At 49.0% G+C, this 26,979-nt stretch overlaps 1 protein-coding gene across 1 annotated transcript; it reads right to left on the bottom strand.

Moving 5' to 3' along the window:
- Positions 1 to 1,083: 1,083 nt before the first annotated feature.
- Positions 1,084 to 17,535, bottom strand: LOC117652688. Its single transcript, XM_034397780.1, has 7 exons — positions 17,457 to 17,535; positions 6,300 to 7,354; positions 5,733 to 5,944; positions 5,424 to 5,627; positions 3,502 to 3,680; positions 3,124 to 3,275; positions 1,084 to 3,043 (listed from the first exon to the last, which is right to left on the bottom strand). Exons 1-7 carry the CDS (start codon positions 17,533 to 17,535, stop codon positions 1,160 to 1,162), a joined length of 3,765 nt encoding a protein of 1,254 aa, XP_034253671.1. The 3' UTR covers positions 1,084 to 1,159.
- Positions 17,536 to 26,979: the final 9,444 nt, after the last annotated feature.

Here is a 26,979-nt window from a genome sequence, read left to right as displayed (position 1 = left end):
CATTCAAATCTCAAGGGGTGAGTGGGAAATGCAGAACCACTTGAAATCTGGACCCTCAGAAGCCAGAAAATGTATTTTGGGGAACTTTCGGGCCGTGTTGGGGACACCTCAGGTCTCGACTGCTGTTGGGCGGGCAACCGAACGTGCACCGGTGCTCCTTGTTGCCTATCGTCCGATTTGGGAAGAGCTCTAGTTGTGAAAGGACGATAAATCCGATTGGCAGGGGCCCCTGGTTGTGAAAGGGCGATAAAAGGTGCGTTTCTTGGTACTGGCTGTTAATTTCTGACTTTCTGGAAGGAGTGGAAAAGCCAAGGTGTGCGCATCAATCAAAGGAACCATTTCTTTTGTATTCATTTAGCGGGTGAAAATGATTTTTTTTCGTCTGTGAATGTTCTTTTTGGTACTTTTCTTCAAAAGAACAGTCCCCCAAAATTTGGACTTTTCGTACATTGACTAGGTGCCGCGAAAAAAAAACTTTTTTTTTCCCAACAGGGGCCCAAAATTTAGGCCAATATGAACGATTTTAAATATCACCCGATCGGATAAAAATCTTCAGACCCCCCAACGGCCCTGAGAATCGGAAAAATTTCAAAAACGCCTTGTGGGTAGGCAATTTGTTTGCATGGCCACTTCCAGGCATGTCCTTAGGGTTAAAAAGTCGAAAGGGGGCCCCTGAAGCCTAAAAAATTTGTGGACAACCTCATCCTATGATTAGGGGGCGTTCAAATGGACGTCACACTTTTTAGGCTCATTTTTCGACCCTTCCCCCCTCTGTCACAGCTGGTCACGATTTGAGCTGACCCCTCCCCCCCTTGTGATGTCACATTTTCCCATATTGATCAATTCGCTCTAAATTTTTAAGAAACGGTTAATTTTCATGTTGTAGGCGGCTTCCTATGAAGGAAAAGGCGATAAAACAAAATGAAATAAGTGAAAAAAACCTGTTTTATTATGAAAAACAGAAAAGAAGAGTTTCTTTCTTAAACATAAACACAAATTCTTAATGTTTTGTAACATTAGTGAGTCATTCTTCATAAAAGAAGCGTTAATATTATTACTAACGTTAAACATTATTACAACATATCCATAGAATAAAATGACATAAAAATAAATCAGGACAAAACAATTTGTAAAATAAATACAAAAAAGCTCAATTTGACTAGGATTCTTGGTCCCATGGGGAAGCAACCCACTCTCCAATAGATGGGATTATGGGGCATACACTTTCCACCGCTGGTATGTCGACCGTGACGCCGACCACGTCCACCTCATCCTCGTCGAGCCACTCCACATTGGTCGTCTCGTGGTCGTACAAGACCTTGCAGAGGACCTCGTTGGCCCGACGTCCGATGACAGAGGATGGACGCAACCGGCTTGCCGTCGTCTTGTCCACGCCGGTGCCATGCATAACCCTACAGTGGAGCTTCCTGTTCTCTTCATTGGCAAAGTATATGCCACAAGTACGGCAAATGCGGTTTGCAAGCTTTGACCTTACAGTGGGACAGTACAGATCGTATGGGATGCGCTTGAATCCCATGTGGCTGAGGTCCACCTTTGAGGCAAGGCGAGGAAACAGTGGCATAAAATGCCCATCCTCCAAGTCTGGGTCCACAGCACAGACTCCACGGTTTGTCTGCTGGACTCTTATTGGTGCAGGCATAAAGCCATTGAGCACGGAAGCCAGACCACTGCGGAAAGGTCCACAGCACTCCGAGGAGCTGCATCGTACAACCTGCAGCATGTACTGACTTTCGCGCACATGCGTGGCGTACCAGTGCTGGTCCTCCGCGTCAGGCAGGTCGCACTCCCCACCGGGCTCAATGTACTCCGCCAGTACAGGGTGGCCGTCGATGGTCATGCCGGACCACACTCCTGCAAGGGTTTCCCCTGCCTTCTTGAAGTTGTTGAGTTCCATCTCGGTGTCCACGGTGTTCCCTTGGCTGTCCAGGTGGGTGCCGTAGTAGTCATGTGGGAGGATCATCCCGGCCATCCTGTTGCTTAGAGGCGCCATACGGCGTTCCACCCGGTTGAAGGCAGAGCGGCCAGGTGCATTCGTTGCAATAAAAATTGCATCTAGATCATTCCTTTTGAAGTGGTCAACGGCAAAGGCAATATTTTTCTTGTACCGCGGACACTCGTCTGGGCCCCCGTCCACAGTCATGATGACCACGGGCTTCATGCGACCATCCGTCGTCTTGAACCAGCTCTTGTACTCGTCCATGTCGGCCATTCGGCGGAAATCGTCGGCGTGCGTGTTTGCTGTTGATGACGAATGCTTTCCGCTTCGGATGCATATGTATGTTGGCCCAGAGTATGTGACAGCTTCTGGCTTCCCCAGCAGATCTTCCTTTATCTCAATGATGGCTGCGACGCTGGGGATGAGGTTGTGCCGCGGGCCGACGGGAAAATCGTGGTCCGGCAGGGACACCTTGTACTCGAGGCTCATGAGCATGGGCGCCTGCACCTTCGCGGCCGTCTTCCCGAGCGGAACGCGGGCTTTGTCATCCAAGGACATGAAAAGGACTTGATTTGGACCTAGGTACCCCGCCAAGGTCTCCAGGCAACGGATGGTACAGGTCGCAAATTTACCATCGGCGTGGGTCTTGTGGGTGCTGTTTTGAGCCCTCACGAGACGCACAGGAGCTGTCTTGACGTGCCGCTTGCCCTCCCTTGTAGTCGGGTCGCGAGGGAGAAGATGAAGGTAGACTCCACTCCGACTTATCTCGAAACCACGCCTGTTCAGCTCGGCAGTCAGCTCATCCAGCGTTTGGCACGTGTTGAGCCTCTCGTCGCGTCGCCTCTCCTCCGCCCCGCTAGAAAACATCGCGATCTCCACGATGGTCTTGAGTAGCTCGGGCTGCTGCGATAGAATGGATGGTCTACCGGCCGAGGGATTCTGGCCCAGCTGAGCCTTAATTTCGGGGAATTCTTCGCACAGTGCCTCCATTTTCTTTTTCTTCTTGGATCTGCTCTTCTGCGCCCGTTTCACATCATCTTGTTTTTTCTTCAATTTCTTTTTCAACTCGTCCAGCTCTTTGGTCAACTGTGAAAACAAAAACCAAAATAAGCATGACATGTGGTTTTAGCGCTGAGAGTATTGCCAGTCGCGGCTTAGAAAAATACCTGTGAAATTTGCTTTTCGTTGTCGTCAGGGGCTAGGCCAGATCGGCGCGCCAGTAACTTGCAGTTCAGCTCGCTCTCCAGGAGGCGGATTTGATCTGCAAGTTCCTGCTGGGCTGGTTTCCGCCTCGATTTCTGCCGCCGGCGTGCCAAACCTGCGAAAGACGACGAAAACTTAAATTCAGCGTCACGAATGGCAATAGCGCCGCGAGGGCACGCAGCCCCAAACACCCTCAAGTGCGTTGGGTTGTCTACTCTACAGGCGCCGTACCGCGACCAGCTCAAAATAGCGAAATTGTACTCCCTGCGGCTCGCCTGTACGCTCGACGCGTTGCCTAAACGTATTTTTTTAATTTTAGAAAATGAAATCCTGTAAAATACCTTCACTTTCAGGGTCGTCCACGTCCGATTCCTGCGATTCTGGTCCCTCATTGCCGGCGGCGCGATCAGCAGCGGCAGGCGAGTCACTGGCGTTGTCCGAAGCCGAAGTTGAAGGCGAATTTGTGGACGAAGTCGGCCTCGGTGGTGGAGTGATAGTGGAAGAGGGGGGTTGAAGGGCCCTTTGAAAATGAATTAAAACGCTATGATAGACATGACATGCTGAAAATGGCCCTTGCTCCCGAAAGAACTATACGGCGTGAACGCAGGGCAACATAACCTCAAATCCCCGCGTCAATCGCAAGATACTCCGCCAGTAAAAAATCCTTACCTTGGACAAGTATTCAGTATTTGCCCTTTCTTATTGTCGCTTGTTCGCGAGCCATCACTGCCTTCACTTCGGCCTCAAAGAGACTGTCATCTGCTTGCACTTTTGGCGTATCTGTTTCCATTCGCAACACACAACGCCTGCACTTTGCCAGCAGGCTTTCCACAATGGCTTTTCTTGAAAACACCAAAAAGGCTCTGGAACAGTTTGTCTTTGTCCACTGGCATGTTGATGCGCCCACAACACGCGTTTTACGAAGGTTAAAAGTTGTCACTGTCCTCAGATGGTGGGCGTGTTGCGACGCGTGCGGCAACCTCGCAGAGCCTGCGCGTAGTACCGCGTTCTCCGCTAGATCGCGCCAAGCGCATGCGCTGAGAACCCGGGATTGCGCGCGCCTTTCAAATTTAGCATATTATCACCTCAGCAGTAACGACGGAATGTGATGTCACGTGCCCTTGCCCCCCCCTCCCCACGGTCACATTTGGTCATATTTGGCTTACCCCCCCCCCCAAAAAGTTTGACGTCATATTTGAACGCCCCCTTAAAACCCCAGTTTTGCCCGTGTAAGTCTGAAACGCCCGCTACCGTCGTTCACGCGTCCTTTCTATCGTCGTCTGAGAACGACGGGACCGAGACGGTCGCACCACGGGGACCGCGACTGCAGAGCGACGAGAGAAAGACGACGGAACGACCATTTGAGGCGTCGCTCTAGCGTCTTGCCCCGGTCGTTGTATCGTCTCGCTTCGGTCGTGGTTTTGACGAAATGCGCTACCAGATCGCGACCGCAGAACGACCGTTTAACGTCCGTAGAAAGACGGGCCGAGAGCACCACGGGAGGGAGGGAGCGGGTCAAACAGCCGTCTGGTTCTCGTCGTTCTCGGAAGACCATGATCCGACACACTAAGACGCCCCCCATCTCCCACGTCATGAATGATCAGTCCCTCGCGCCCCGGTCGTTCTGTCGTCTTGTCGGAACGACGGTAGAAAGCTCAGTACGATCATTGCCAGTGTGGTCGCGATCGCGTCGTTCTAAAACGACGATGAAGCGATATGTTTTGCAGCTTTGAGGGGCGGGGCGGGGCGGGGCGGGGCCCGGGGGTTTACTGGCATGGGGTATTGCCATATCGCTCTCCCTTCAAATAGTCCTTGGTTTTTGTATTCAATGTGTATGGACAGGTCAGTCATATATATTAAAACGATAGGTAATTACTTAGATATTCTGTATATTTTTAACAGTTAAATTCCACAAAAAATAATGAAAACCCTTTTTACATTAAACATTATTCTAGCTCAATCCCGTTCAGAGGCACTGCAATGAAGTTTTCCTCATTAACAGAATAGTAAAAACACACAGTCAAGAGGCGAGACACCGGAATTAAGTCCACTTGACCTCCATCAGAAGAAAATACAAGTGAGAAACCCTCGAGTTCTCACAAATGGTATAACAGTTAATTTCTGCACAAGAGCAAACATGCGTGGACCATGATCATTTAAGCGTAGGAAGGTTAAGATCTTTCCAAAACTGAAACTATTATCAGACTGGTACTTAGCACAGCTGGATACACGTGAACTTCTTGAATAGGATTCAGCAACGTACAATTGTTTCGAGTGGAACAAGCGACTAAATGTAGCAAATTTAGGAACAGTCGAGTACAGGGTTGAAAGTAATGCAGTTAATAAATCTCCATGGAGCACAGCTTTGTCGTAATTACCAACACTGAAGGTTCCAGATTCTAAACATTCATTAAGAGCATGTCTCCTCCATTTGTAAAGCAGCTTCTCGCAGAAAATTTTTGCATGACTATTATTTAAGGAACTCACAACACCAGGCAATTTCTGAATAATTCCCAAGTTTCATGCAATTTGCAAACAAGCATGATTGGTCCCATGAATCATATAAACCAACCGTCCGTTTAAATCTTCAAACATGAAGCAACTAATTGAGTGCAGAGGGCCGATGTTACGGACACATTCAGCTAAATGCCTAAGGAGGTGGACATTGAATGACATATTTCGCACACCATAAAGAACTTCAAATTGTTGAACAAATTGACATAAAAGTTCATCTGCTCGCAAGATATCTGCATCACTTATACTAGATCCATTTAAAAGAAATACCTTCAACAAATAGAACAAAATGACTATAATAAATTTCTTTCATGATTCCTTTAAGAACAGGTAAGGCAAAATAAAAACAGAAATTTCTGTACGAAGAAGCCTTCCAATAGGCTAGTTTATCCACACCTAGAATTGTCCTTTGAACGAAATCGGGCACTGGTAAATTATATAACCTTTCATTGATTTTGTGTACAGAAGAAGACAGGGAATAATCCTGTGAACTGGAAAACCACAAGTTTAAGAGCTGCTTTTGTACTCCTAAAAACACACAATGCATGGGATCTGCAGCTGTTGACTTTAAAATTGAAAACATGCACATCAGTGACAGAAGAGAGGGGCCCTTAATTCCTTTTACTTCGGATTGAGATTCAGTGGCCTGGTTAACATGAAGGTTATAGTTGGTATCTGTTCGAGGCTCTAAATCTTCTTCAAATGGAAAAACCATCACATTACCGGTACGCTTGGATTTTTCACCAGATGTCAAACAAAATGGGCACGAATCATACCCCATAAAACCCTTCATATTCAGAAAAATGGCTCTGGCAGGAGTGTCACAAGTGCCACACAATGTTAACAAACGCACGGTTTGTTCACAACCCAAGTTTGCATTAACAACCTTAACACCAGTTTTCAACTTTTCCATCTCTTTAACAATTGGCTGAAGAAAAATATTAGGATGAGGCTTGGTCTTACTGCCCCAGATTCCGGCAAGCAACATGTTTTCAGTTTTGTATCTTTCAGATGGAGGGAGCTCGTTTATAACTAAATAAAAAGGATGAATGTCAAAATTGCTGGACTCATACAATGACACCCCATCTGAGTTCCAAGTAGCAGTCAAATCATTTTCTTCCAAAAATTGTTGAGCTTGTTTGTAGAATCCTCCATCCAAAATATCTTCATAATTGTCTTTGTTAATCTTAACCCTATTTTTCTTATACTCAAGTAGTTTAACAAATTCTTTCCTTTTAAACAGATTTTGAAGTTGATTCACTACTGAAAAAGTAATGAAGTACTCTACTTTCTTATTAGTCACTTCACATTCAGAGCAAACACTGTCTTTAGAAGGAAGGAAGCCCCAACATTTGTTGCAATAGTAATGTAGAAAGAATTCAACATCACCCTTTGGAAAATTTGAGTACAAGCTTTCAGTAGTTTTTGGAAGGTTATTTTCAACTGGAAGAAGAAGGTTCATCAGCTGGAGGAGTCGTCCAAGTCCGATGGCACTTATATGTTCAGTCCGAGCAAAAGTTAATATTGCACAAACTGTGTCTATCACTGTGATCCTGGCGCCTTCATAGAGAGGCTTATCATAATTAGAGCTGGAGGAGGGATCATCATTGACCATTGCAGAGTCAAAAGTGATAGATTGGTTAAAATCTGGTTCAAGCAGATTGTTTTCAAAAACAAAACCTACAAAAGAAATTGTGGCATAAGGCTTTGAAACAAAGTAACATAAAATTATATTTAATATATATTTTTATTTATATATATTTTTTATTTATTTTTTTATATATTTTTTTATATATATTTTATATATTTATATATGGGGCTCGAATGGGGCTCAGGTCCGGGCTTTGAGCTAGCGGATAGAGAAGACATTTACTAAGGCTACAGATGGTGTCATTAGCCAAAAGAAGTTCTTTCAGAAACGCAAATAGGAAATTCTTATTCAGGAACGGACACGGCGCTCTATTCGCCACCTAGCGGCAGAGGTCTGTGAAACCTGACCTTGAACCCAGCGGCTGACTGTGGGACATACCGTGTGAGAAGTGGCTTGTCAACAGTTTGGGTGAAGTAATCAAACTAAACTTTCGGTTTACGTTGAATATGACAGCTATCACTTTAAAGCGTTCAACTTCAACTTTAATCACTCAGTTTCAGAAATCTAGTTATGAAAAGTCATCAGTCATGTGGATTTTAAGAAACGATTTTTTACTTTTGGCAGGCAATCTTAATTTTGACAACCCAGTTTCTAAGTTTTAAAAGCGGTTTTGAAATCTTCAACTCTTTATTACTTTTCATTTTAGTTTTGGGAAATGTAATATACACATCATTTCAAAATGTTATCAAATTTTAGACATTTTCATATCTTAAATTTCAGAATTTTGTTGAAGTGTATCATGCGTTAACCTCCCGTGTAAGTCTGAAACGCCCGCTACTGTCGTTCACGCGTCCTTTCTATCGTCGTCTGAGAACGACGGGACCGAGACGGTCGCACCACGGGGACCGCGACTGCAGAGCGACGAGAGAAAGACGACGGAACGACCATTTGAGGCGTCGCTCTAGCGTCTTGCCCCGGTCGTTGTATCGTCTCGCTTCGGTCGTGGTTTTGACGAAATGCGCTACCAGATCGCGACCGCAGAACGACCGTTTAACGTCCGTAGAAAGACGGGCCGAGAGCACCACGGGAGGGGAGGGAGCGGGTCAAACAGCCGTCTGGTTCTCGTCGTTCTCGGAAGACCATGATCCGACCACACTAAGACGCCCCCCATCTCCCACGTCATGAATGATCAGTCCCTCGCGCCCCGGTCGTTCTGTCGTCTTGTCGGAACGACGGTAGAAAGCTCAGTACGATCATTGCCAGTGTGGTCGCGATCGCGTCGTTCTAAAACGACGATGAAGCGACATGTTTTGCAGCTTTGAGGGGCGGGGCGGGGCGGGGCGGGGCCCGGGGGGTTACTGGCATGGGGTATTGCCATATCGCTCTCCCTTCCAAATAGTCCTTGGTTGGCCAACCGAAGCCCCAATATCCACAGCCCGGGTTGAGCCCCGACCTAAGCCCCGCTCGAGCCCCATTAGAGCCCCACTTGAGCCCCGTGGCAATAAATCATGCAAAAATGCGTGATTTCAGGGCGAGGGGCTAAAATCCCAACTAGGCCCGAAAGTTCCACAAAATACATTTTCTGGCTTCTGAGAGGTCCAGATGCAAGTGGTAACTGCATTCCCCACTCACCGCATGAGATTTGAATGGGGCTGGGCCATCCGCGATTGCTGAAACGCGAAAAATCGCGAAAAAAACGTGATTTTCTGGTGCGTTGTAGAACGTTTTACCTTACCACGGCTAAACGAGTGCAAAACGAGTCGCAATATTTTAAGGGGTTATTCCACTTGGTATAGAGGCCCCATAAACCGAATATGAGTCAAATCGAAACATAGGTATTTTGGGGGTAGCTCATGAAAGATTTTTGTAATGTTCAGAAAAAGTGTAAAAACGAATTTTGACCTGTCGACCTAAAAAGTGGCCAGTCTTATGCAAAATTTTATGCTCTTTCCAAATCTGGCCTCGGATTTGCAATATCTTCAAAAATGACCGAGTTATGGGTGATTTTGTGTCACAGTGCACCGCGGTTTTTTTAATGACCAAAAATGATCACGTATCCAGATCTCCGGAACGGTCCACTTCTGACCAAAACCGTTTTGCACGAGTCATCTATACACTAATTGGTGACGATTCACCAAATATGAGCGAAATCGGAGACATCGAAGTCGGGAAGTGTGCGATCTTAACATGGAATTACCCCCATGTGCAACATTCATTTGTTTTGTTTTAGTTTTCCCTGCTAACAGTTTTATGTTTCTCCTGAAAAATGGCCAAAATTGAGTTATCCCCTTCTTCCGCTTCCTGGATCATTTAGTAGGCGTCATGACTGGCGTTGTCATGCTGAAACTTGCACTGCTGTCGTCACGTGCGAACTGACGAGATTCGCTTGATAACTTCGGCTGGACGGCCTGTAAAATTGGAGCGTGACCAACGCGATAGCAGGCTGACTGCTCACACGCCTCTGCATGAAGCGCCATGATGCACCTCCGAATCTTGCTAGTCGGGATACTTGTTTCAACGCTGAACTTAGTAAACCAAGCGCGTAGCAAAAGCATCAACACTTATGCTGTGCGTACCCGCGTGATTCTGGTGACAGTAGAGCCCTAAAGGGGGGACATCACTCAAAATCAGTCAAGAACTCAAGTATTTGGCCCACCCTTCTATTCAAAAATAGGGCGAGGGGCGAGGGCCTATGCAATGCATTTGCCTTTGTGTCTGTGTGTCGTCGCCGTCGCCGTCGTCTGCACTGTTAGAAATTAGCTCCGAAATTTTATGGAGAAAAACCCTATAATCACGTTCATGGAGACTCCATTCATTTTCCATTTTTTTTTTCGGAGAAATTTTCTCAGGGCGTGGGACGTTCTTCGGAGCAGGGTCATTCCATATAAGATTTACACGGATCTGGGTGACCTTTGACGATTTCGACCAAGTTTGGCACGAAGGTAGCCCTAGTGGTCAGGAACATGCCCACAAATTTTTAGGTCGATATCTCAAGTGGTTTCGTCAGAATCGGCGTTTTAATTTTTTACTCTTAAAAATCTTGTTATTTCTTCAATATGGCTCAACAAGGCTATTTTTTGTCCGATTTTTATGCGGTTAAGCTATTTTGACGTAAAATGCGATGAGGAATCCGAATCTGCCCTCAGATTTGGTCTAGCGTGATTACCAGTGGAGTAAATTGCGAAAAACATGAAAATGAAGCCATATTTCACGAGCCTGCGTACCCTAGTAGAAAATCCAAATCTGCACTTCCGACCAAGCTAAATTGTAGTTCAGTTTATGGGCTTTCCATATCTGTATTCAAAAATAGTGGGTGTGGCCCTCACTTAGGAGCTGTAGGCCGCAATAAACAACTCTGCACTCATATTTTAGTTAAGCAAAATACACATTTTTGAGCTTCATAGCTCAGGGTGATGAGCTACACGCATGCCGCTTATACCATTCGAAAGGGAATTTTAAGACGAATCCAACGGTACCAATATGAGCCCGATCGGGTAAGTGGATGCCAAACTTCGCAAAAATGCCGCTAAAACTCAAAATTTGCAATACAAATTTTTCCAATTAAGAAAATAAGTAAACGGCAGCATTTTAACTTGTCAAGTGTGTACTCACTTACTCAAAATTTTATAAGCTTTCGATTGGTATATAGAAAAAGTTGGGTTTCGGCCTCTAAACACAAGAATTCTCAATTTTACTGAACCTGTGCGCGCGAATCGGCTGAGACGCCCCGTGAAGGTAGGCAGCCAATCCGGCGAACAGTCTTTCCGTCTCTCTTGGGATGTCTAGCTGTACCCGTACTATCCCTCGCCCTACCCCGCCCCCCTCCCGCAACTTGCCCTGATGGAATTGGCCAAAATAGGTGTCAATCCACTCAGGATGACCCCCTGAGTGACTCTGCAATTTTTTTTAGCAACTCCAAACCGTTCAGATTCTATAGCGATTTGAAACTTTTGTCAACTTTGAATGTCGCATTCCTTGGCTACTTGGCATTTGTAATGAGAAAGGGACCAGCCAGGTTTCATTGGCTTACCTACAAACTATTGTATACATATAAGGAATAAAATTAGGAAAAAGATAAAAAACTTGGAAATATTTTTTTTTAAAAAAAAAATGATTAAAACTTCACGAAAATAGAGCTTGCTAAAATAGGTGGTCCTTCCATATTGGTGATACTTGGCTCAGAGCTCACCAACCCTTAGTCGAACAAGCCCACAAAATTTCAGGTCTGGCCCAGCTTTTTAGCTATTGATCGGTCCACATTTTTTACTTTAAGACCTATCGTAATTTGAACTGAGATGGTTGGAGTGACCGTTCAGGTTTTACAGCGATGTGAAAGTTTTGTCAACTTTGAATGTCACATTCCGTGGCCATTTGACATGTGTAGTCAGAAAGGGTCCAGCCAGGCTTCATTGTCTTCCCTGTAGACTTTTGTATTCATATAAGTAACAAAATTTGGAAAACGATGAAAAACTTGGAATTACTAAGAAAAAACTAATGAAAACTTCACAAAATTAGAGCTTGCAAATAAAGGCGGTCCTTTGATTTTGACGATACTTGGTTCAGAACTCATCTCCTTAGTCGAAGAAGGCCACAAAATTTCAACTCTGTCCCAGCTTTCTAACAATTGATCGGTCCACATTTTATACCTTAAGACCTCATTTTGGTATCGTAACTTGAACGGCATCAGCCAAGAGTGTTCGTATTAAATCTAAGAATCACTTTTGATCTGGATTCTTTGTGTTGAAATCTTGATAAGGTTTTAAAATGAAGCAAGGAGAATACTTAGTCTGGAAAGGTTACTTCCATATGGCAGAAATGGTCTGCGTAGATATATTTTTCTCATTATCTCCAAGATATCAATGTAGAGGCTCAACAATTGAAAATATGACTCAGGACAAGAAATGCCTTATTTTAATGAATGTTTGGGGGTCATCCCTGAGCTCAAAAGATTTAAACCTAACACAAGTCCTTTTGGATCAAGCCGTTAAAGTTACGATACCAGAATAGGGTTTTAAAGGGATAAAATGTGAACCGATCAATAGCTAAAAAGCTGGGCCAGACCTGAAATTTTGTGGGCTTGTTCGACTAAGGGTAGGTGAGCTCTGAGCCAAGTATCACCAATATGGAAGGACCACCTATTTTAGCAAGCTCTATTTTTGTGAAGTTTTAATCATTTTTTTAAAAATATTTCCAAGTTTTTTATCTTTTTCCTAATTTTATTGCTTATATGGATACAATAGTTTGTAGGTAAGCCAATGAAACCTGGCTGGTCCCTTTCTCATTACAAATGCCAAGTAGCCAAGGAATGCGACATTCAAAGTTGACAAAAGTTTCAAATCGCTATAGAATCTGAACGGTTTGGAGTTGCTAAAAAAATTGCAGAGCCACTCAGGGGGTCATCCTGAGTGGATTGACACCTACTTTGGCCAATTCCATCAGGGCAGGTTGCGGGAGGGGGGCGGGGTAGGGCGAGGGATAGTACGGGTACAGCTAGACATCCCAAGAGAGACGGAAAGACTGTTCGCCGGATTGGCTGCCTACCTTCACGGGGCGTCTCAGCCGATTCGCGCGCACAGGTTCAGTAAAATTGAGAATTCTTGTGTTTAGAGGCCGAAACCCAACTTTTTCTATATACCAATCGAAAGCTTACAAGGTAGGTTTACGCCAGACCGCATCTTGTCGTAACAGGCTTCGCGATATCTCGCTGCCTGTTCCTCCAATCCGCGGCTGGCGTACCTACCTTGGCCTGCGGCGCTAGCCCGCCTTCGGCAGGCAATGCTTGTCCACCGTCAGTTACTTCTAATTTCTTGCATACTGGGGGGCTCCGCCCCCCCAAAACCCCCCCTTTTTTCTAGATAGAGTTGCTTCATCTACAAATTACACGATCTTGACCCTTGTAACTTTTTAACTTGTCGGGGCTGGGGTCACCGCCCCCCCAGACCCCCCCTTCCATCAAGGCAGGCGAGATCTGCTTGCAGAAAACTCGATTTTTCGCCGTTTTTAGGGTGTTTTTCGGCTATAAAAACTGAACCAGTTGAGCTAGGATAATGAAATTTCGCGTGTGCCGAGCCAAGAACATATTTAATGAGCCTGCAAAATCTCAGCAAGATCGGCCGAGCCGTTCAGGAGGAGTAGTGCGCACAGACACACACACACACACACACGCACACACGCAGACAGACAAAACTTTTCAACCCCACTGGAGTAACGGGCTTCGCTATCGCTCAGCCAATAAAATTTTGAGTAAGTGAGTACACATTTGACAAGTTAAAATGCTGCCGTTTGCTTATTTTCTTTATTGGAAAAACTTGTATTGCAAATTTTGAGTTTTAGCGGCATTTTTGCGAAGTTTGGCATCCACTTACCCGATCGGGCTCATATTGGTACCGTTGGATTCGTCTTAAAATTCCCTTTCGAATGGTATAAGCGGCATGTGTGTAGCTCATCACCCTGAGCTATGAAGCTCAAAAATGTGTAATTTGCTTAACTAAAATTTGAGTGCAGAGTTGTTTATTGCGGCCTACAGCTCCTAAGGGAGGGCCACACCCACTATTTTTGAAAACAGATATGGAAAGCCCATAAACTGAACTACAATTTAGCTTGGTCGGAAGTGCAGATTTGGATTTTCTACTAGGGTACGCAGGCTCGTGAAATATGGCTTCATTTTCATGTTTTTCGCAATTTACTCCACTGGTAATCACGCTAGACCAAATCTGAGGGCAGATTCGGATTCCTCATCGCATTTTACGTCAAAATAGCTTAACCGCATAAAAATCGGAAAAAAAATAGCCTTGTTGAGCCATTTGAAGAAATAACAAGATTTTTAAGAGAAAAAAAATTAAAACGCCGATTCTGACGAAACCACTTGAGATATCGACCTAAAAATTTGTGGGCATGTTCCTGACCACTAGGGCTACCTTCGTGCCAAATTTGGTCGAAATCGTCAAAGGTCACCCAGATCCGTGTGAATCTTATATGGAATGACCCAGCACCTTTTTTTCGTGTTCTTGTGATAGTAAAGCATGCATTTTTGTTCAAAATTCCGAAATTTTTCGGAGAAAGCCCAGAATTTGAATTTATGGAGAGCTCCATGCAGAAGTTTCGGAAAAACTCCATGATTTTTCCATTTTATTTCGGAATTTTCTGACAGTGTGAGTACAAGGAGGGAACTGAGCTAGAGTTCCCAAATTTGGAAGGCACTGTAAGAAGGGGGTCGACTGAAAAACATTTACAGTATTCTCCCGCAATAGGTCGACGGCTCGGGACCGGATCTCGGACTATAACGAACACGAAAACCGAAAGCACATGGTGCGAAGGCCGGGCTCCGGCAGTGCTCCGAGCTCAGGGGGCCATAAAACAATTAGCCGGCCCTTGGGTCCTACACTGGAGTGGCCCGAAACGCTGTGCCGACCGGCGCCTTGCGGGTCCACGCTACCTGGCCAGGTCGGCACTGCGGTTCGGGTCCCGTCAGCGCCGGGTTCGCGCGTTTCGACCTGGCGGCACGGAGGACCCCTGTCAATCCCCCGAGGCTCGAGCTCGCCGGGCCATAAACCCCCGTGCGTAAGCGGGGGCCGTCACATGAAAACGACTTATTGCGAATCGACCTAATGCGGGAGAATACTGTATTGCGGTTTTCGATAGGTCTTGCCAGGACGTTTTTAACAAGTGGTCAGAGGGTAGCCAAGCCGAGACACTGACCAGTAGTGGCGCTGCTTTTCACGTTTTGTCGTAGCCCCGGGGGTGGTGTCGGATAGGGTAAATGAATACACAAAGGGTTATGCGACAGTAAGTCCAACCCGGGGACACGCTGTATCTGACTGCCCCCAGTGGAGGGCCGTGGGCTGTTATATACCCCCTCGGCCTGAGATTTAGTGTAAACACGGCTGTGTAACACCAACAGATCCGCACTCTTAAAACCTTACGAAGTATTTTGAGCATTCATAAACAAACCAAAATACTTTGTTTACGAAGAAATAGTTCGTAAATAAAGAAGTATTTTTTTTGTAAGCTTATGTGTGCTTAAAATACTTTGTTATACAAACTACTTTTCTTTGTACGGCCCAAATTAGTTTGTAAGGTTTTTTCCGTGCGGCCGGGGTTGTCCTCGCGGACTACGTACCGGCGCGACACGCCCCTCCCCCCCGGGTTGAAAACCCTTTTGCCCCCGCCACCAACATTGTAACAATGATGCCATTCCAGAAAAAGTGTTGCTAAAGGTTTCCTTTTGTTAATTCATTTGGAATCTTCGCACAAAATGAACAATCTTCGTGAGAGGAATGTTCGTGGTTTTTCGCAGAATCTTTGAGAATCACCGAAAACCTCTGAACAATACCCATCAAGACTAACAAGAACCCTGAATTTACGCAGGTTTTTTTCAACATTTTTGCCAGATGTACCTGTATTAATTCCGGAAATGAACTTTCACAGCGTAGGGCCCGTACATTGGAATCGTCCATAAAATCGACCCCTGTCCATCGGATGGAACCGTATCAGTGAAAATGCGCGTCAGCCATTTCAACCCCTCTAGGCCCTTTCGATCTTCCGACCTTTTCGGGAAACGTATCAACCAAAGAAGACATAAGAGACAAATTTTTGGGGGAAGTATGAAGTCGTCGGAGCCTTTGCTTGGAATATGCAATGCGAACATGCACCCCCTTTGCATTCACGGAAAATTGAATGGTCGGGTACACAGTAAATGTCTTACGGTGAAAGGCTGCACCAACATAATATGGTGGCGATTTTCTCCATAATACCAACGAAATTTGTCAAATCTCTATAAGGTACAGTGAATTTCAATGGCATGTTACGAAGTCAGCTGCACCACCATAATATGGAACATTTTCACCATAATATGGAGAATCTTCACTGTAGAACATTTAGAGTGTACATGGCACACTCATGGCGTGACGAAAAGTCGCGCCAAAACTTGCCGTGACACGAAATTCACGTCAAACAACGGCATGACGTCTCACAATGCAATGAAAGGCTGCAATATTGAAAAAGTTTTTTATGTTCTTAAACCACTCAGCGATAGAAAGAATCAAAAAAAAGTTTTACAAGGTTTGGGGTAAAGAAGGTGCACTGTAGGAAAAAACAGGAAAAGTAGCGATATACATCGGCAACTTTGGCCCGTCCCCTACATTAAGAAATGTGTGAATTTCACCTGACGGGATTTGAAACTGATTTTCGTTTTTTTCGTCATCAGCACCTCAAAAAAATCAGAAACAAAGCAAACCTCAATAAAAAAAATGTTCTAAATATTGTAGTGAAGTCACATTGCACGGTTTGAACGCCCGCGCGTTAGCCGCGCGGCGCGAGTACCCGTAGCAACGACGTCACCGCCGCCCCAGCCGAGCCGTTGGCGAGGCCCCGGGCCCAGGCCGCGCGGGGCCGAGCCGTGGCGAGCCGCGCCGCCCCCCGCCGCCCGCCGAAGCCGTGCGCGTCGCGCCGCCGCGCCATTCGCCGTGAGACCGAGCTTGTGCGAACATCTCCGTGTCGCTCTCGAGCGTGTTGTGTTTCCCTTTTGTCCAGAATAAATACTTCTTGAACCAAATACCTTGTCTCTCTCGCCTCCCGCGCTACTATACAACATTTGGGGGCAGCGGTGGGAGAGGAAAAGAGAGAAAAGGGAAAAGGGTTTGGGCCCGGGTTTGTCCCGCGGCTAACCTGACCAAGCGTGTTGCTAGGCGCGGGGGGTCCGTTCCCGCCACAGCCAGCCAAGGGACGCTAACGGTTTTTCGGCGCTACCAGCTTTCTTTGTGGGATTTTTGGCTCTGCGTCAAGGTTTGTGAGGTTTGTGAAGTTTTAGTCTAGTGCCTGTGGGTTTCTGACGCTCGGACGGTGTCTCGTCGGTCCGCAAGGACTGGCTGAGTGTTCGCGAACGGGCTGAGGTACCTACACCGGCTTCTCCCAGGGCATTGAGTTTCGGTTCGGTCAGTCCGACGCTGCGACTCGGTTCCCTGTGAGATCCAGAGGCGCTGGCTGGACGCGTCTTGGCGCTCACTAGCCTTGACAATGGCCGGCGATCGGAGTCGAACCGGTCACAGAGCCGTTCCCGCCGCTCTGACGCTGAGCCGCCCGCCGATTTGGCGCGCTCGGAGGCGTCCGTCGCCCCGCCGTTGCCTACAATCGGAGAGGAGAGTGCTAATGCCGGGCCGTCTGGAATGGCACCGCCGCCTAGGTTCTCCGAACTTTTCGACTTTGGAGGTTCGGGCCTTGGCTCATCGGCGCCCACCTTCTCGTTCGGCTCTTCGAGACCAGTGACTAGCATGGTGACTCGCTCGGGCTCTGGCTGCATTGCAAGCACGGGCTACCTAGGTGCAGGCTCGGGTTTGTTCCCGGCGCCAAGGATAGGCTCTGGCTTGCTCGCACCGCCCCTGGGGCGCGGCCCTGTGACGTCATCAGTGACAACAGCCGCCCTGTCCGCTGCAGTAGCCGCTGCTACCGCCGCAACCAATACTTCTCGGAGCAGACGGTCTCGCTCGCGCTCCCAAGCCGCGCCTGCGGCGACTGGAAGAGCGGCCAGCACTCGCGCGCGGCCGCGTACACCATCGGCGAGTCGCTCCCGATCCCCAGCGAGTGCCCCACGCCGCAGCAGGTCGCGGTCTGTCCGCGGACCCGCTCGCTCGGACAGGGCGTCCCACAGCCGTGCGCGGTCTGTCCGCCGGGAAAGGACGCGGTCCAGGTCGTACCGCCGCTCTAAGGAGTCGCACGGCCCGGCGCTCCCACACTCGTGAGCGGTCCCGGAGCCGCACAGCCCGGCGGTCCCTGTCCAGGAGGCGCTCTAGGAGCCGCACAGCTCGACGCTCCTACACTCGAGAGCGCTCCCAGACCCGCTCGAGGAGCCGCTCGCACTGGCGGTCGCAGACTCGCGGTCGCTCCAGGAGCCAGTCCCGCCGCCGCTCGCGTTCCAGGGGGCATGGACGCCAGCGCGCGCGCTCCCCCTCCAGGGACCAGACCGGGTACAACCCCATGGACGCCGTCCAGATGTTGGCGCGGGCACTGTCAAACCGCTCCCATAAGCGGTTCCAGGCGTACAACGGGGCCACTGACTACAACCTGTACCGGTTCAGGTTCCTGGAGTACGCCAGGCAATGCGGCTGGGACGAGCGCCGCCAAGGGGTGGAGCTCTCCCTGCCCTCCAGGGCGACGCGGAGGCGGTGCTCAAACACCTCTCGGACGCGGACCGCACCAACTTCACGGTCCTTGACAGCGCTCTGAAGCTGCGCTTCGCCTCCTGCGCCAATCTCATTGACGCGGAGAAGCGGTACAGCCAGCTCAAGCAAAAACCGGGGCAGAGCTTGCGTCAGTTCGCAGCCGACGTCTCGGACGCCGTGATGGAGGTACATCCGGACCTACCAAATGACGCTAGGCAGCAGCTGCAGATCCGCGCCTTCGTCAGCGGGCTGCATGATTCCACTACCAAGCGGTTTGTCCGCAGGAAGCGGGAGTCCTACACCACGCTGGCGTCAGCGCTGCAGCAGGCTGAGCGGGAACAGGCAGCCGATGAACGCTCTGGATCTCCAAAACGTGTGCGCCAAGCAAGCGTCTCGCCTAGCCGCGGCAAGCTCGACGAGCTTGTCCGCTCCGTCAATGCAGGGCATAAGGTTCTAGCCGATTTAAAGAGCCAGCTGGAGGATCGCAAGCCCGGTCCGTCCCGGCGCGACATGTCAGCAGTAGATTGCTACCACTGCGGCGAGAGTGGTCACTACAAGAGAAACTGCCCCTACTTGCCCCCTCTGCCCACCTATAGTCGGTCCCAGCAAGCAGCCGGCTCTGCCGCCCAGGGTGTGCCCCAGGCGCAGCAGCAGCACTACCAGGCCCAGGGGCAGCAACAGTACTACCAGGCTCAGGCCCACGCCCAGCTCATGCAGGCCCTGCAGACCCTGCAGGCCCCACCCCCACCCCCGCCGTCAGTGCCCGCCGCCGCGCCCGGCAACCAGGGCCAAGCGGCCAGGGGCGGCCAGGGCAAAAACCGCAACCGGCGCTGGCGTCGAGATGACCAAGGCCAGGACGGCGGTCAAAACCAGCGCCCCGCTGCCCAGGGTGTGCCCCAGGCCCAGCAGGCACCAAGGCCCCAGCCCGCGCCGCGGAACGCCAACCCCTCAAAAAAACTAGACAAGGCCGCGCCCCCGCCGGCACCCTCGGCCTCCAGCACGCGGAGGGCCGCGGCCACCAATGTGCCCGACGACGACGAGCTCCCCGTCTCGGTGCCTTCTGTCGTAATTGATGTGTCTGTGAACGGCGTTGACACGGAGGCAGTCCTGGATGGGGGCTCCACAATCAACATTTTTAAGTTGGGTTTGCTTCCCGACTTAGACTTGAAACGTGCCCCTATGAAAATGAGACAGGCATCAACCAATAGCGACGCGCCCCTTTTCGGCCCCGTCAAAATCACCGTGCGCGTCGCCGACACCGATTTTCCAGTGTGGGCGTTCGGCGCCGACCTCAGTGAAAACTTCATACTGGGACAGAGCTTCATTGTCCCGTACGACGTGCGCCCAAACCCTGGCCCAGGCACAATTGGAATCCACCGTACCCCGACGGGGAAACCCGCCGCCGTGCCGTACCGATTCCAGGAAAGACCCAGTACAAGCAATTTCTCCATCGTCTGCGTGCTGCGCACCGCTGTGCAGGAAGAAATTAAACCTGGCAGCTGCATTGATGTGACCACCTTCATTCACGGCTCGTTGATTAGTGCCGTGCACTCCTCCGCGTGTGGGCAGGTCTCTGGTTCGGTCTGTCCCGACCGGGTCTGTACCGCTGGGAGCAAGGCACCCGCATGCCCCAAACCCGTGCCCACCCCCAGTGAAGGCGCTGCGCCCCCTGTGCACAAGGACGGCGCCGCGCTGGTGCCCGGCCCTCGCCCCGGCAAAAGGCGCTCGGAGCAAGGGCCGCCACCTGTACTAGACCCTGTCGCGGCCGCGTGCCCCGGCCACGCCCCAGCATGCGTGAAGGATTACACCTACGCTGCAAAGGTCCGGCGTACAGTCCGCATGGTCACCGGCACTGGTAACACCAGCTCCGATGGCTTTGCCGCCCCGCCCACGCCCTCGCACGCGTCGGCACGAAATTCAGCCTGTGGTTTGTTCCCAGGGCTGAATAAGGAATTCAGCCCTGTAGTCCGAGGATGTGCCGGAAGTTGTGAGAACAGGGGTGGAGTAGGGAGGAATTCCTGCTCACCGCCTGGGGTAGTCCCGGAAGTGCATGATTCCGAGGTAGTGGAGATTTCACAACGCCCGAGCAACAGAGGGGGAATGCCTGTTGAGTTGGTGCGCATGGCATGCCAGGTGTACCCCGACCCGGAGCCGAGCGAACTGGAGATCAAAAGTGTGATTGTTGCCTCCCCGCTGCACTCGGACTTGAACTCGGCTGTCCTCACGAAGTGCGCGCGCGTCCCGCTGGCCGCGGCGTACTCGGTACAGCTGTACAACAGCAGCGAGACCAGAATTCTCATCCCGCGGCACACCATCGTGGCCGAGGTCATCCTCACGCCCGACCCGTCCCGCACGCTCTTGGAAAATACCGGTCAGTCCGAATTTCCAGTGCGCACGGTGGGCCACGACCGCGGCGACAGCTATCCCTACACTGATGACGTCATCTGGACGCCCCCGCGTCGCGTCCTCGCCCCCGACTCGCCCCTGCCCGAGGCGCTGGCCGAGATGGTCGCGCGCGCGGACGGCATCACCGACAAAGAGAGACCCGAGTTGGAGGCGCTAGTGCGAGAGTTTTCCGACGTGTTCTCACTCGACGCGGAGGACGTGGGGCGCTGCACTTGGAAGATGTTTGAAATCCAGACAACGACAGAGACGCCGGTTCGAGTCCCGCCTCGGCCCATCCCCATTCACTGGAAAGACCAAGTCCTTGACATTTTCCACGGCTATCTGCGGACCGGAGTAATGCAGCGGTCTGATTCCCCGTACTCCAGTCCCATTGTGTGTGTGCGCAAGTCAGACGGCTCCCTGCGTGTGTGCGTGGATTACCGCCAATTGAACAAAATTACGGTCTTCCCTCAAGCTGTCATGCCACACGTTAACACTGTGCTGGAAAGCCTCGCTGGAAAATCCCTTTTCGGGAGCATTGACTTGCTGTGGGGATTCCACAACTGCGTGATCCACCCGAAGTCCCGCCACCTGACAGCAATTACAGTCAGCGGGATCGGCAACCTGGAGTGGGTTTGCATGCCGTTCGGTTTGTCCGGGGCGCCAAACCACCTCCAGGAGCTGCTCCAGATGGTCCTCAACCCGCTCGGCCTCACGCCCCTGCTGGACGACGTGGCCTACGGCGGCAAGGACTTTGCCGACACACTGCACTGTAACCTGGGAGGGGTCATTTTGTGACACCTTCGTGGTGTACCACCGTTTGCCACCCTACCTGAGTTTCACACCCATAATCGAGGGTGTGAAGTCTCATTCTGACCTTCAAAAGGTGCAAAAAAGGTGGCAAAAGAAGCTGTTTGGCATTATGTGGGTGCACACTTATGCACCCATTCAAGGGCGCATACACACCCCATAAGGTGTAAGAACTCTTCCTCTAGGGGTGTGATTTGTCTACCCAAGAGGGTGTCTTTTCCCACCACGAAGGGTGTAAAAAGAAAGATTTGTTTGTGGTGGAAGGAGGTCTCCGCCCACCGGGACTCCGCCTTCCGTCCTCACCTTCCATGCCTCAATGACCGAAAGCGCCGAAGCGCTGGCAGCCATGAGGAATCGAACCACGATCCTGTGGAATCGTAGCGCGGACGCTTACCCCGAGACTACAGGACTTTCTGAGGGACAGGCCGTGCCGCAACGCACACATTCTGAGCGCGCCGCCGCAGCTCCAGGGTGCCCCTCTGTGGGGGCAAGGGCACACCCTTACAGGGATACACTTTACACCCACTCCAGGCAACAACTTACACCTCATGGGGTGCGTATTCACTCAAAGAAAGTGGCAATCTCCATTCAGTCCCTTTACACCCCTGCACACCTTTCCGCGGATGGATATTACACCCCATCGCACCTCTAAAAAGTAAAAGAAACAGCACCCGTAGGAGGGCAAAACTTGGGGTGCGTAAGTGCACCAGGAAGGGTGTGAAGTCTTCTCCGGGCAGTGCGATCTCCCCCTATTGGGTGTAGAACAGCACCTTTATGGAGGCACTCTGTATTTTGACCCCTCCAACTTCATTCTAACCCCCAGAAGGTGTACTATGAGGGTGCGATGGGTGGCAAAATGACACTTTACACCTCCACGACTTACAGTGTGGCGGTATTGCGGAATGTGCTGCTGCGTTTCCGCCAGGCTAATCTCAAAGTGAAGCCGGCGAAGTGCGCCTTGATCACCCAGCGGCTCAAGGTGCTTGGCCACCTGGTCAGCGCCGAGGGCGTCAGCACCGACCCCGCCAAGGTGGAGAAAATTGTGAACTGGCCAATCCCCGAGACCGCCACCGAGGTGAAGCAGTTCGTCGGCTTGGCGGGATTCTACGCGCGCTTTGTCTCAAACTTTGCCCACCACGCGGCACTGCTGCACCGCCTGACCCGAAAGGAGACCGACCCTTTCGTGTGGTCGGCCGAGGCACAGTCCGCCTTCGACCACCTCAAGACCGCGCTCACCACCGCGCCCGTCCTGGCCCTGCCCGACCCGAACGGCGGCAAGATGATTGTCATGACAGACGCTAGCAATCGCGCCGTCGGGGCCGTTCTGATGCAAGTTCAAGAGGGCTTGGAGAGAGTCCTGGCCTACCACAGCCGTGTCCTGAACCCCGCCGAGGCGAACTACTGCATCACACAGAAGGAGTTGCTGGCTGTGAAGGACGCCATTTTCTCATGGTACCACTACCTGGCGGGTGCCGAGTTCGAAGTGCGCTCTGACCACAAGGCGCTCACGTGGCTGAAGTCTCTTCGTAACCCGACTGGCAAGCTCGCCCGCTGGCTCAGCTTCCTGGAAATGTTCCGGTTTGAGATCATTTACACCCCGCCGTCTCAGCTGCTCCCCGCTGACGCCCTGTCCCGATACCCCGCGCGGCCATGCGGCAGCTGCGGCAAGTGTGAGCGCATAGAGGCTAAGGACGGCGAGGCCGCGGGGAAGGCCGTCGAGGGCGTTTGTCGCCTCACGTGCCTGCCCCAGCCCGGCTACACGGCCGCCGACTTCATGCGCGCGCAGAGCGAGGACCCCGCCATCAGCCCGATCCTCGCCGCCGTGCAGGCCGGACCGAGGGGGGGCTCACTGAAGAAAATCATTGTACACGCCAAAAAAAATCAAAATTCTAATCAAAAAAAATCAAAAAAAATCAAAAAATCAAAATCATAGAAGAAAAATCAAAATCAATCAAAACTTTGTTAAGAATCACAAATAATTTTTAAAAAATCAAAAAATCAAAAATAATCAAAAATAATCACAAAAAAATCAAAAATAATCAAAGAAACTGAAAAGGAATGAGCAACTGATACACAAGACTTCAAAACATAGGCGAGTTCGGTTACAAAATAACTAGCTTGGCGCGACACCTAGCATCATAGATTTCAAGTGGTTTGAAATTTCGCGCCAACAACTGCCGTATGTTGGTACGACTGCCGGCGATTTGGACCTGCAGGGCTCGGGCAGAGCGACACGTTTTCAACGGTTGGCACGCCTGCCTGGCCGTGCGCTCAAGTCGTCACCTGTCTGTTCGTTCGCCGTGTTATTGTTGCCGACGAGGTTGCCGTCCGTTGCCGACTGCGACTTGCAAAACTTGCGTTTTGCCGTGAGGTAAGTTTTGCAAAGGAAACAATCTGATGTGACAAACAAGCAACGCTCTTGCTAAGAGACATGTTCTCGAACATGTCGCATGTTTAGATCTGTGAGAACGAGGGTGAGAACCTGTTGCGAGAGGATGGCTTCGTCGGTCGCTTCGACCCAGCTTCTATGGCGGGTCACGGACGTTGGAAAGCTGTCCCTCGAAACCCTTTTAATCGTACGGTTGAGCATTGTATCAGTGAGAAATGGCGAAGGGCGGGGATTTGTGAACTTCAATCTATTTGTGTATGTGTGTGCAGTGTGCGAGTGTGTGTGTGCGTGAAGGAGCAGCCGCGCAGTGGGCCAGAAGACCGGTGCAGGCGGCCAAAACTCTAGACCCGTTTTGAGCTCCAGAGTCGCTTAAAGGGACTCGAACTGAACGTGTGACCCCGCCAATGGATTCCTCGTTTGAGGAGCAATCCATTGGTGGGGTAACACTTTCGGTTCGAGTCCCATTTAGCGACTCTGGAGCTCAAAACGCGTCCAGAGTTTTGGCCACCTCCACCGGTCTTCTGGCCCACTGTGGGCCGGGAGTAGGGGTGGGGGTGAGCGAGGGAGTGAGAGGGAAAGGGAAGGTTACTATGTCATATTTTTTTGTTCATTTTTGTCAATTTTATGTTTTTAGTGAATGCGAATGAATCCAACCTAAAACCTGCAACCTGTGGTGCTGTCGGGTGCTGTCATAACGTTTGGTGATTGTCAACATGTCGGTGAGTAAACAACTAATCCGTTCAAATACTAGTTGGCTTGGTGATTCAAAGGCGCTAATCTTTTCAGGTTTTTTTTTTTGAATAAGTAAATCAGATGTTAACACGTGTCCTCAATAATTTTAAAATACACCAGTAGCAGCTTTTATTTGATCAGCTCTAAGACTTTTGGTTCAGCACAATGCATGATATTTATGTGGATTTTTTGTTTCAGGGGAGCGGAGGTGATGGTGATGGTGATCCGAATGGTGGACCCAGTGGTGGTCAAGAGCCAGGTGCATGGGATTTGGCTGAAATGTGGAGCGTAATCGAATCGGCAATGTCAACAATAATTCCGGACCATCTGAAGCAACTTCTCCAACTAGAAGGATTTGGAAACTTTGTCTCACTGAAGAAGTTAAATCGAGATGACTTAGAGTATTTAGAGGAATTTGTGACTAGTGGTAAGCTCGAAAGAAAAGTTGGGTCTGAAAACTTGAGTCATTTTTTATGTAAGAATCAGACTGCAGCTCACTTTTCTATAAGTCGAGGTGACCAAAAACTAATTTTGGAGGTTGTTGATTATGTTGGTCGCAACCATAACATGGTAGACAAGAAGTTAGCGACTAAAAGAGTTTTTAATTGCACCAAGGGGGATTTGCCTCAGTCTGCTTCACATCCCAAGAGGAGTTGTTCTAGTTTCTCTGATTGTGATTTAGATAGTAACAATGAAAAGCCTTCTTGTGTGCCTTCTGTTGATTTCCTTAAAGATATTCGTGATTTAAGGAGTTTACTAAAAAATTATTGTAAAAACAAAGGAGAGATGCCTTTGTATGTTGACAAAATAGACAAAATGGAGGTTAAAGTTGAAGTATATGAAGGTGTAAAGGGTCAAGGACCTAAAATGAAGGCCCTTGTTGCATGTCCAATCTGCAAAAAGAAGCAAACTGCTTTTAGAGAGCCAACTAAGAGCTGGATGTTGTCTAATATAAACCGTCATTTAAAAAGTCATTATGTTGACTTGTCTGCTAAAGGTATTGATACAGTGTTTAGCAAAGCTAAGTCAAACAGCACTGAGTCAATAAACCTTTCAGATGATGAAGATGAAATTGGTTCTAGTGATAAAAATGTTACTAAGGAAAAGTCTGTCACTGTTAGTTCTAATACTAACGATAATGGTTCAAATGATAAAATTGTAATCGTTAATTCCAATAATGATACTGAAACTGTGATTCTTACTTCTAATCCTCAAAATATTGTAAATGTAAAGGAGCAGGGTTTTGCTCAGGGGGACAAGATTTAGGGTCACAAGCTTTTCCCCCTTTAGTTAATACTTCCAAAGGTGAATATTTTTCTCGTTTGGAAAGAAACAGGCGTGCTCTACAGCATCATACGCCTGGACAGACCCTGATCACTAGCTATTATCCTCTGTTGCTGTCTATAGAGGCTGTGGTTGCTAAGCAGAATGACCTCATAAATTGTCTGTCTGATTATTGCAAGGAGCTAATCAAAGCCAAAGAAACTAGTGAGGAAACTGCCAAAGCTAATCTCTCATTTCTCTTAAGAATTCTGTATGAAGCTGCCCTCAAAAATTGTAATAAAAAGCCACAAGGCCATACATACAATGATGATATTTATATGTTTGCTTCATATGTGTATTTGACAGCAGGGTTGATGTTTTATGAAAACATACAGAAAATGTTAGTTGATGCATTACCTCATGTGTCCAATGTGAAAAAATATGTTGCTAATACTAGAGATTCTGTCAGAGAAGGTGAATTGCGTTGTGATGAATTGAAGGAATACCTTTTGTCTAATGATTTGCCGCTCAAAGTTTGGCTAAGTGAGGATGGGACAAGAATGGTCTCAAAATTTCAGTATGATGTTAAAACTAATCAGATTGTTGGGCCAGTGCTACCATTATCACAATCTACAGGAAACCCCATTTTAAATTCCTATCCTGCTACTTCAGCTGCTTTGATAGCAAAACATATACTGCTTGGTGTAGCATCATCAATTGCCTATATTGTGATGGCCCAGCCTTTAAGCAAAGCAGTTCAACCATTTTGCCTTCAATTGTTTGGAACAGACAATAAGTTTACATCCGAGTCTGTTTTAAAACGGTGGGATACCACTGTTGCTGCACTACGCAAAGTAGAAATTGAAGTTATGGGTATTTCATCTGATGGAGACCCAAAATTGTTGAAGGCAATGAAAAATTTGACATTTACCCTCAATTCCAGCATTCCTTCTTATTTTAGAAGCTTTTTTTTGCTGAT

Source organism: Thrips palmi, unplaced genomic scaffold (assembly GCF_012932325.1).
Source record: "Thrips palmi isolate BJ-2018 unplaced genomic scaffold, TpBJ-2018v1 HiC_scaffold_7, whole genome shotgun sequence".
Classification (NCBI taxonomy): domain Eukaryota; kingdom Metazoa; phylum Arthropoda; class Insecta; order Thysanoptera; family Thripidae; genus Thrips; species Thrips palmi.
This window is presented reverse-complemented; position numbering and strand designations above follow the sequence as displayed.

Coding starts and splice junctions, on each gene's coding strand:
- LOC117652688 (XM_034397780.1), bottom strand. CDS start 17,535: ATGCTAGTCACTGGTCTCGAAGAGCCGAACGAGAAGGTGGGCGCCGAT. Junction 5,628..5,732: donor TTTGAAGATTTAAACGGACG/GTTGGTTTATAT, acceptor CTTAAATAATAG/TCATGCAAAAATTTTCTGCG. Junction 3,681..5,423: donor TTGTTCCACTCGAAACAATT/GTACGTTGCTGA, acceptor TCATTTTCAAAG/GGCCCTTCAACCCCCCTCTT.